Genomic DNA, 11,250 nt, shown 5'->3' with positions numbered 1-11,250 from the left:
CTACATTTAGGTCATCTCTAAGATAATTGTTTATGTATTTTTCATAAACTATAAATAGTATTTTTTTCTTCTTTAGAACCGCCATGTTTATTATTTATTATTTAGCCCATACGGCAAAATGCCGAGTAAATAAAGTGCGGCCCAGTGGGAAGTTTAGCAAATGAATAAAACAAAATATTCCCAATGAATTTTCCATCAGTTAATAAAAGATAACAAGTGAAATTATAGAAATCCTAGTACATTTATTAAATGTAAATAAATTCTGCCGTGTACAAAATAATGTATGTAATATACAATATGATACATGTCACATCCACAAGAGTGAATAAACTTAACAGTAGAGTTATATAATCATAGCACAGAATGCACAATTATACTAATGTCCATTGGCTTATTTCTCTGTGCAAGTGCTTTATACGCCACAATAGTCATAGTAGCAGACATTGTTTGCCTCTGTGATTAAAGATGGCAGGAGGTTTGTACTATAAGCACCACTGTCCTGGTCAATGGTATAGATGATCTCCATATCAGCCTTGGGCTCATACATAAGGTACTGGTCGAACTCAGTCTTGTCAATGTCACTCTCCAGATGCCCATCTTGCTGGCTCTGTAGATAATTCTGTCTGACCATCTTCTGGGACTGATATGAAGGGAAATGCTGCTCAGTCTGTGCCATTGGGTGGGTTTTGGCACACTCTGATACATACATTTGTCTGTTGTACATTTGTGGAGAAGCCATCATGCCATGTTCAGGGCTTTCCTGGGGAATGTTCTGGGTAACTGCCATCTGTTTAGCCATCACTGGGGTAGTAGCATTCTGCTGGTAGGGCATATAGCTGCTGTTGAAACTGTAAGACAATGCTTGGTACTCATCTTGTGCAGGGGGGCTGTCGTAGCCAGAGCTGTTCTGGGAAATGTGGTAGTTGGGTACACTGTAATCTCTGTAATAGTATCCAATTGAGTTGTGGCCCTCAAAGTAGCCTGCTGGTGGGAGTTGGTTCTGCTGGTGGTTCTGCGCAGAATACTGCATCCTATAGTTCTCTCCTACCATGACATTGTTGTCCATTATCTGAGATCCTGGGAAGTTTGCACTGGGAAGGAATCCATCCTCTTCCCTCTTCATCCTCTTCACCTGCTTCTTCCTGCGGGGTCTGTATTTGTAATCAGGATAGTCCTGGATATGCTGCACCCTCAGCCTCTCAGCTTCTTCCACAAAGGGGCGTTTAGTTGCCAGAGTAAGGGATTTCCATGATTTACCTGCAGAAGACAGCAATGGTTAATAACAGGATCTTTATTCAGAGCAAAGGTACAGATGCAATATTAGGGAAAGGCCACTACACTAGAGCAGGGGTGCCCAACAGTTAGATCGGGATCTACCAGTATACTGTAGAATCCAGACACTCATCAAAGGCTATAGGAGACAGCTATAGGCTGTTACATTTGCAAAACAAGGCTCAACTAAGTATTGATGTAATATCTCTGCTGGGGTGCCCAAATTTATGCACCTGTCTAATTTTGTCATGATGCATATTGCATATTTTCTGTTAATCCACTAAACTTTAAGTCACTGCTGAAATACTACTGTTTCCATAAGACATGTTATATATTAAAAGGAAGTTGCTACTTTGAAAGCTCAGCCAATGATAAACAAAACTCCAAAGAATTAAGAGGGGTTCCTGAACTTTTTCATATGACTGTAGTTTCAAGCGTCAGGAAGCGCTGAAGAAAGGGACAGAAATATGCAGGCACACGAGTAAAATCGCTGCCATAGACCATTTTTTAACTACATTTTTAATTACATTACATACAAGTGTAAGGGCCAGATCTAACATTTTCATTACATAGAAAAGCATCATAGGTGATCAAAACCTTCTTGGACCTGGTTTGACCCCAAATATGACTTTATTGTCTAGTCCTGAAGTGGGACCTGAACTGACTTTTTGCAGAAATACAATGTCATTTAAAGGGGTTGTTCACCTTTGAGTTGACTTTTAGTATGATGTAGAGAGTTGCTGGGGTCCAAATGACCATAGCAACCATGCATTGAGTTGAATAAGAGAGGGGAAAACGAATGGGACAGGACCTGAATAGAAAGATGAGTCGTAAAAAGTAGCAATAACAATATGTCTGTAGTTTTACAGAGTATTTGTTTTAGATGGGGTCAGTGACCCCCATTTTAAAGCTGGAAAAAAAGTCAAAAAAGCAAATTATTAAAAAAAACTTTTAAAAAATAAACAATGAAAACCAATTGTAAAGTTTCTTAGAAATTGCCATTCTATAACACAGTAGAGAAATAAGTCACCCCCATAATAGAGCCAGTCCTTACCAAGCATCTTGCTGAGCTCGGCGTTGTGCAGGTCGGGGTTCTGTTGCGCCAGCCTCTTGCGCTCGTCCTTTGCCCACACCATAAAGGCATTCATGGGTCGGCGGATCCGACCCTCGGCTTTGCTTCTGGAATCGGCAGATCCTTCATCCCTCTTGGGTTTGAGGTCCTGAAACACGGTCAGGGGTTCGGTCCATTGATACTGGCCCATCATCATCGGCACTGAGCAGCTTCCCTGAATCTGATCGTCGCTGGAGTAGCCGCAGTCCGGGCTGCTCATGATTCGGAGTGCTGTGGTGATTAGCAGCGATTAGTGGAGATTAGCAGCGCTAGAGGGACACGTTACTAGCCGCAGATCTCTTCAATTTGACTCTGCCCCGAGCATCTACCTTGGCCGCTATAACTACTGCACCAGCCAATCAGCAGCGCCCGGGGCGGGGCCTCACCTGAGGGAGGTGAGAAGGGCTGGGACTGGGAGAGATTAAGCGGGGAGGTTAAAGTCTGGCCTAATGGAAAGGTGTCAATGCAAATGTCACAACGGGGATAAAATAACAAAGGGGGAGGATATTATATATTCTGCACATACTGCCAGGCCAACAATTGTCAGCAATGTTTAGATAAATGCATTATTTCCTCCTGCTGTTAATAGTATGTTATAAAATGGACAATTCTAAGCAACTTTTCAATTGGTCTTCACTATTAATTTCTTATCGTTTTTGAATGATTTTCCTTCTTCTTCTGACATTTTCCAGCTTTCAAATGGGGGTCGCTGACCCCATCTAAAAACATAATTCTCTGTAAGGCTAAAAATGTATAGTTATTGCTACTTTTTATGACTCATCTTTCTATTCAGACTCTCTCCTGCTCATATTCCAGTCTCTTATTCAAACCAATGCGAGGTTACTAAGGTAATTTCCCCCATAGCTACCAGATGGCTGAAATTGCAAACTGGAGAGTCGCAGAATAAAAAAATAAAAAAAAAACACGAAATAACTAAAAAAAAACACAAATAATAAAAGAATTAAACCCAATTGCAAATTGTCTCAGATTATCACTCTCTATGTCATAATATAATATAATTTAAAGGTGAACAATCCCTGCCATACTCAATGTCATGTTCTTCCTTTCTTCATAGAAATCTTAAAACGTTCTTTCTGTATACATTTATACACTTTTTATATTTATTTTGGGTATGTTTAAATATGGCCAATATATATTAGACCCTAGAAGGGCATCCTATTTACAGAATCAGCACTTTATCCCTTTACTGTAATATAGATGTATTTACTCTAGCCATACCCAGCACTTACATATTCTACATTTCTGCTGTTTTTAAATTGTCACTGGCATATCTGTCCCTGTATTACTGTATTCTTTAGGGAAGTGTGCCTCTATCCACATTCCAGTGACCTCCAACCTTCAGCTGCTACTCTTGGGATGCTGGGAGTTGTAGTTCAGCAGCAGTTGCAGAAGCAGAGGTTGAATATTTCACTTGCCTGTAATAACCTGAAAGGGTCCCACCCTTCCCTGCCTGTTCTTTCCCTCTATCAATGGGCAGGTAACACAAGCGGATGCCAATGGATGGCTTTATTGCAGGAGGGACGCCAGGGCCCTTCTCTATATTTCCTGCTCTTTGATGTTGGACATTGACTTTGTATAACACACTGGATTTGCATTGGGCATAGATATAGGATGGGTGGGCATTTTATGGTATGGGCACAATACGGAATTGTCACTATCTGGGATGGACATTATATGAAATGGTCACTATCTGGGATGGGCACTATCTGAGATGGACACTTTATGTGATGGGCATTATATGTGATGGGCATTATATGGGATGGGCACTATAAAGAATGGTCACTATCTGGGATGGGCACTATCTGGGATGGGCACTATCTGGAATGGACACTTTATGTGATGGGCATTATATGGAATGGTCACTATCTGGTATGGGCACTATCTGGGATGGACAATATCTGGGATGGACACTTTATGTGATGGGCATTATATGGGATGGGCACGATTTGGAATGGAAACTATATGGAATGGGCATTATATGGAATGAGCACTATCTGGGATGGACACTATATGGGATTGGCATTATATGGGATAGGAACTATTTGGAATGGGAACTATATGCAATGGAATCTATCTAGGGTGGACATTATATATAATGGACACAAAATGGAATGGTGACCTAATAATTTTTTTTTAATAATTACTGTTTTTTATACATTATTATTAATTACCTAAATTATTTGCTCTTTATACTCTGCTGCGCAATGTACATTGGAGTATTTTGGATAAAATATGAAATGGAATTCGTTTTTAGTAGTTTAAAAGTAGTTTTAGGAGTAATTTATCCAAATTTTTAATAAATCAGCCCAAGTAAAAGGCCACCTCTAGTTCTCTCCAGTGATTAAAGGTACCGACATGGCCATGCGATTGCTGTGTTTGTATATGTAAATGCAGTGATAGCGCAATAAGAGGGAAACAATGCAGAGATATGGGTTATATGGTGCAGTACAGTGGTGCCTTTGGTGTTTATCAGATCACTTTATTTAGCTACTAGGCAATATCTAGTAATTGTATTTGACTGGCCCAGTGTGTCTGTGCAGATAATGGTCCCTGGATACATTTACAGGGTCAGACTGGGAACCAGTGCAGACAGACAGGAGAACTGTGTCTGGGCACAAGCAATTCTATTTGATATTATAATGATAGGATATTAGATGCTGAGCAGGTTAGCCGGCAGGTAACTGCCCCGAAACTGTCACTGTCTGCCGGGGCCTAGGCTAAAGGACCCTCGAAACCCAGACCTTGACTTCCCGTTTAAGTACAGACTTGTTCGGCAGTGGCACATTATCTGGGGGTTTCTGCTGTGTCTGCCAACAGGTGTGACTTTGCCCAGGTATAACGAGACAGCGCTGGACGGAATTAACATAATTATTATGGTAGTGCAATCCACCTAAACAGCACTAACTCCATTTAAATTCCCTTTCTTGTTCCAAGTGGTGTCAAAATCAAAATCAACAGTTTGTGGTCTGCGTTTTGAGGGGCAGCGGCTATCAATCCAAATACACACAGGGGAACAAAGGGCTTCATGTGTCAACCGAAACCCTAATGTTGGACCCGGCGCTGACATTATCCTGGGCTCACACTATCCGGGGTGCTGAAATCCTCATGATCACAGTCTGACAGCAGCTTTGGCTCCAGCTGCACAACTCAATCTTTTGCGGCAGATTTATTAAAATGTGATTTTAGCTCTCATCATTAATACATTGTACAATTATTTTTTAATTTTATTTATCAAACTGTGAACTCTGTCACCCATTGATAAATACTGAAAATCATATAAGACTGTTTTTTTACTGTCGGGAGCTCTAATTTCACAATTTGATCTGCCCAGGTGTCAGGACAAATATATGGGTATATTATATGGGTATGTTATATGAGTATGTTATATGGGTATATTATATGGGTATATTATATGGGTTTATTATATGGGTATATTATAGAACACAATGTTCTTATAGCCTGTCTGTAGGTACAGTCTATGCAGGGAAGCAGATCACCAGTCCCTATGAGAAATTATGAATTCTGCTAATGTAGATTAGTCCCATTTAATAAATGTGTTTTTTTTTTTTTACTTTTTATTTCTGTATCTGCATATTTCTTATGATAATTGTATGGTTTATTTAAACCAGCAGTGATGTAGGACTGTGCAAAAAAACTAAAGGGGTTAATAGTCCCAACCAGAAGCACAGGCCACTTGGATAAATCAGATCAGACTTTCATAAACTGTAACTTCTTTGAGTTGATGGCGAGTTTGTTTAGAAATCAGCTGCAATTTTAGGGTTTGGTCATTTTCAGCAAATATTCATAAGATTGGCCTTTAAACATAAACTCTCAGCTCTATATAACATCGTTATATGTCCCATTTTTTTTGTTTTAGACCCACATGGGAAAACATTAAAACCTAATGAAATTTTTTTTTTTACAAAACAATTGTAAGCGGGAGATGAATTATTATTATTCTGGTTATTTTGTACCATAAGCGTGTCAGTATATCCTTACAATATAAATTTATATAAATGAAATCTTCCCTTCTTTGACACCAAACCCATTGAACTATCTGTTCCTCTGCTAATGACAGAGTTTCGGCCTCAGGTGATAAAGCCATTAAACACCCAAAGGCGAGACAGGGTTGTACAAAAAAACTGTCATTTTTCCACTGTGGCATCGTTGGTGTTTATTCCACTGTATTATTATGTGGGGTAATTAAATCTATACAATAGCTGTGCACAGAAACAAATTAATTCGTTTATTACACTTTCCTTAATTGTTTCTTAGGGACGAAACGAAAGATATATAGCAAGAAAGCAGGGGGAAAAAGTGCAATCCTATAATAACAATATTCTAACAACTTTTTTACTGGAAAAGACCCAACAGAAACGAGGATTTCATTATGTAGCATTGTCTTTCATTGTCTCATTTATTATAAATATCACGGTTTATTAAACGGATTGTCGAATATTAGCGATAACAAGATTATTCTTGGGTTAAAACCATAACTCTATAAATGGTATCAGTCTGGTGAAGCCAAGGCGCTGCGATTTAAATCGATTACATTTACACCGTTTTATCACCTGGATTATTGTCTTGTGTTGGATAAATGTCTGTGGGATGATAAAGGCTCGCTATTGATTGCTCTCCTTTATCAGTCTGCTCCTCCAAAAAAAATGGTAAATACATTATAAAACCAGATAAACTGTATAATCCATTGTCTTGGTTTCATTCTTGATCTCGTTAAGGTAAATTGCTCTTAATGGGCCAGGCTAATTGCTCAGTGAATATCTATCCCTCCTGGCACTATAGAAGATGAAATTGGCGTTACCTAAATCGTATTTGTGCAGTAAAAATGCGATTATTCGTATATGTCTGGACTGATATGAGAGAGAGAAACTGAAGAAAGAAAGAGAAAGAGAGAAGGCACAGATTATAGGTAAATATACATTATAAAGAGAGAAATAGGACATATTTAAGATCAAACTCAGTACTTAGAATCATTTTTATCAGACAGTCTGCATTTATTGGGATTTTGGCTTTTTGTTTGGCTTTTTCAGGGAATGTTTTGGGTGACATCTTTACAAGTCCACTGGATTGTACCCTAAAACCTCACAATATGGCCAATAAGGAATTCTGGAAAAGGAGAGGAACCCAACTCCCCACATTACAATACCCTTTACTATGCCTTGGCAATTTTAGTAATTCCCCATATATAATGCAATGAATGCTTTCTGAGTGTGGGTTCCCAGGACAGTAAGTTACACATCATAAGAGTTAAAAATATACTTAAATATCTGTACCTGCGAGAGGAAACATCATTAGCAACTGCTTTGGGCCCCCAGGGGCAGATCTCCTGAGTCCTGCCATGGAAAAAAACATTAGCAGTCCAACATTTTCACTGTAGTGGGCCAGTTATCCACACAACTATATATTCAGGAGCCAGTTTCCAATAAAAATATGACAACAGATATCCTAGGTCCTTTCCCACTAATTATGTCACAGAATACTCTGTGTCAGGCAGAGAAGTAACAACAGAGACAGATGATCTTTGGGCCCCTGGAGGATAGGGGGTATACAGAGTCATGTATTCAGATCATCTTCCCAATGACCAGGAGGTGTGTTAGGGTAACTAAAATGTGTTATAGATCCCCAACAAGGGGAGCAACAAGTTCCATATAAACTAGAATTCCTGACCTGAAATGATTTCATTATGGAACAGAAAATTAGATCTTTTAATTTTAAGGGGGGAAGTTGGAATAAAGAAATTTATATTAATTGATGGCTAGCAGGCCCAGAATGGCAATCTGGATATTCTAGCAAATGCCAAACGGGCTGCTATAAATATGGCAAAGCCCTGTCCATGCATAGGGGCTGGTTGTTTGGATTAACAAAATGCAGGATTGCATTACATAGTTTTGTGAGGCCCATGGGATGTTAGCCAATCAGGGAGAATAAATAACCAACACAAGATCTGATCTGATTGCTGGCGGTTGCTGGCACAGTTGGATTTGAGAACTATAACTCGCACCATACTATTTCCAAGTTGGAGAACTATAACTCAAAGTAACTTCGCTCTGTCATTTTTATTACAAAATTGTGGGAACCACATAATACAGCCTAGGAGTATTTAAAAAATTGTATCACTTAGATTTTAAATAAGTGACCACCTACCTGAAGCATTTTGATAAATATCTTTTATGTATTTATATTGATATTTATATTGTTACGTATTGTGTTCATTTTAATTGGAAATTTTTTCAACATTAAATAAAACGGTATACTTTCATAATAACACTGTCTTAAAATACACCTTTAATTTAATTTTCTTACAGTTGGATTTGGCAAGGGTCCTATAATCCTATGATTAAGTGCCTGAGTGCAAGAAAGGTGTAAAGCTATGTATTAATTTACTTTATGTATTGAAATGGTTACACTGCACTCCTGGAACTTTACTCACTTCTTCTGCTTTAGTGGTGCTGGTTATCCTCTGGCCTGACGAGGCCCTCCAATAGTAACAATTTCAATTATGGATCCGCACACACCAATTTTCTGCAGTTTTCTTTAATTTTTATTCACCACCAATATCAACGTTTCGGGGGGTACAACCTCCCTTCGTCAGGATATACATTCAAATGTGAAAAAACACCTTTATAGGCTTAGCTCCGCCTACATTGTTACATGTGATCTAATTATCATTTTTCTTATATTTCCCCATTTAGGTTTCATACTTTTAAAAGTTCTCATAGTGCATAAACAGTAATTAATTTTCTCGTGAAATTTTCTCTTATATAAAATAGTAAAATATTAAATACTTAATTTACTTTATGGCCAAAAATAAAGTTCTCAGTTCGTTTACAAGTCTGTTTCTGTGGGATCTGTGAGTGCCTGCTGTCTTCTGTTTGGTTGGATACCTTCACCTTGAGCTGTAAGTCTGGGGCATGTGTATTATATTCATATTAGTATCAGTAGACTCTAACAGCTTGTAAAAAGTGCATAAACCTGTGTAAACAGTGTCAACATTTTGACTTTTCTATAGCCTTTCTCAAGACAAACTGTCATAATGTAAAATCACACTAAAATACCATATAAAATAATGTATACTGTTTGTTGTCCAGTCCTCCCATTTTACTCTAGTTAGTCTGTGCATTGATAACTGGTAGAAAATTGGTAATAAATAACAATTGCATGGGTCCTTAGGAAAACCATCCACAGTACCTATATTGAATTGTCATTATTGTCTGTAACCCCTACACTGAGCTGCAGTATCACCTGCTTGCAACGCATTTTAGCTTTTTAGCTCTCCAGTTTCCAATTTCAGTAATCTGCTTGCTAGGGTTACCCCAGCAACCATGCATTGATTTGAATAAGAGACTGGAATATGAAAAAGAGAGGGAAAGATGTGTAATAAAAAGTAGCAATAACAATACATTTGTAGCCTTACAAAGCATTTGTGTTTGAGATAGGGTATTTGAAAGCTGTAAGGGCAGAGACACACGCTCAAATTCGGGAAGATTAGTCACCCAGCGACAAATCTCCTCTTCTTCGGGGCGACTAATCTCCCCGAACTGCCTCCCACCGGCTAGAATGTAAATCGCCAGCGGAATGGCAATCGGAGCACTTCGTTTTCCAAAGTCGCCTAAAGTTGCCTCTCGAAGAAACTTCGGTCAACTTTGAAAAATGAATGCCATCCCACCAGCGATTTACATTCTAGCTGGTGGGAGTCAGTTTGGGAAAATTAGTCTCCCCCAGATTAGTTTTTCCAGAGCCAAATCTCCTCTTCTTTGGGGCAACTAATCTCCTGAACTGCCTCCCGCCTGCTAGAATGTAAATCGCCGGCGGGATGGCAATCGGTGTGCTTTGTTTTCTGAAGTTGCCGGAAGTTGCCTCACGAGCAAACTTTGGAAAACGAAGCGCTCCAAGTGCCATCCCGCCGTCGATTTAGATTCTAGCCGGCGGGAGGCAGTTCGGGGAGATTATTCGCTCCGAAGAAGAGGCAATTTATCGCCGGGTGACTAATCTCCCAGAATCTGAGCGTGTGTCTCTGTTCTTAAACTCCCCGAAATCTGAGTGTGTGTCTCTGCCCTAAAGATTTTAAAGAAAAGACAAATAATTAAAAAACTATGAAAAACTAAATAATGAAGACCAATTAAAAGGCTGCTTAGACTGGGCCATTTTATAATATACTAAAAGTTAACTTAAAGGTGAACCATCTATTTAAGTGCTAAATGTTAAAGAGGAAGGCAGCCCCTTGTCTGGCAGTAGCTGTCAGAAATGGTACCTGGCTGCTGTACTATAATGAGTCCTTCCTTATTTAGGGAGGTTTTGTGTGATACATACACACTGGAAACATGAATTAAGGAAGGTTAAATAAAATAACCCCAAAATATTCAATCCCAACTAGAACACAAATTCAGAGAATTCTTGATAGACACTTGGGCATCCAATCATTTTTGCAGACCTTCCCTACAAAGAAGAAATAAAAATCATCAAGAGGAAGTAAACCCATCTTTAAAAAATAAATTAAAAAAAAAATAAAAAAAAGAGGATGTAAACCCACAAATAAAATTTAGTCTAAAAAAAAAGAAAATCTATATTTTGATCAAATTTCCATTGTTCAGACACTACAATTTGTCAGTGAATTTAAAGGTATTCGTAATTGCTATTAAAAAAAAAAGTGTGTCTGTCTATCTGTCCCTTGAAATGTTTATCATTGTAAGAAATGGAGTCTATGCTGGAGGAGAACTGACCTGCTGCACTGTTCCAAGTGTCAGAACCAGCAGTGCAGAAAAGGACAGGCAAATACTGATTTTTATTGCAAATTCATTTATAAACATATTAACCAAAAAATAAATAAA

General features: G+C 38.6%; 1 protein-coding gene across 1 annotated transcript; it reads right to left on the bottom strand.

Moving 5' to 3' along the window:
- Window positions 1–222: 222 nt before the first annotated feature.
- sox17b.1.S (SRY (sex determining region Y)-box 17 beta, gene 1 S homeolog) lies at window positions 223–2,683 on the bottom strand. Its single transcript, NM_001088164.1, is given in 2 exon segments — window positions 223–1,257; window positions 2,327–2,683. Coding segments are annotated over 2 exon segments (1,122 nt in total). The 5' UTR covers window positions 2,604–2,683; the 3' UTR covers window positions 223–412.
- Between the last annotated feature and the right edge of the window lie 8,567 nt (window positions 2,684–11,250).

The sequence above is a fragment of the Xenopus laevis genome, chromosome 6S, assembly GCF_017654675.1.
Source record: "Xenopus laevis strain J_2021 chromosome 6S, Xenopus_laevis_v10.1, whole genome shotgun sequence".
In the NCBI taxonomy this organism is placed as follows: Eukaryota; Metazoa; Chordata; class Amphibia; order Anura; family Pipidae; genus Xenopus; species Xenopus laevis.
This window is presented reverse-complemented; position numbering and strand designations above follow the sequence as displayed.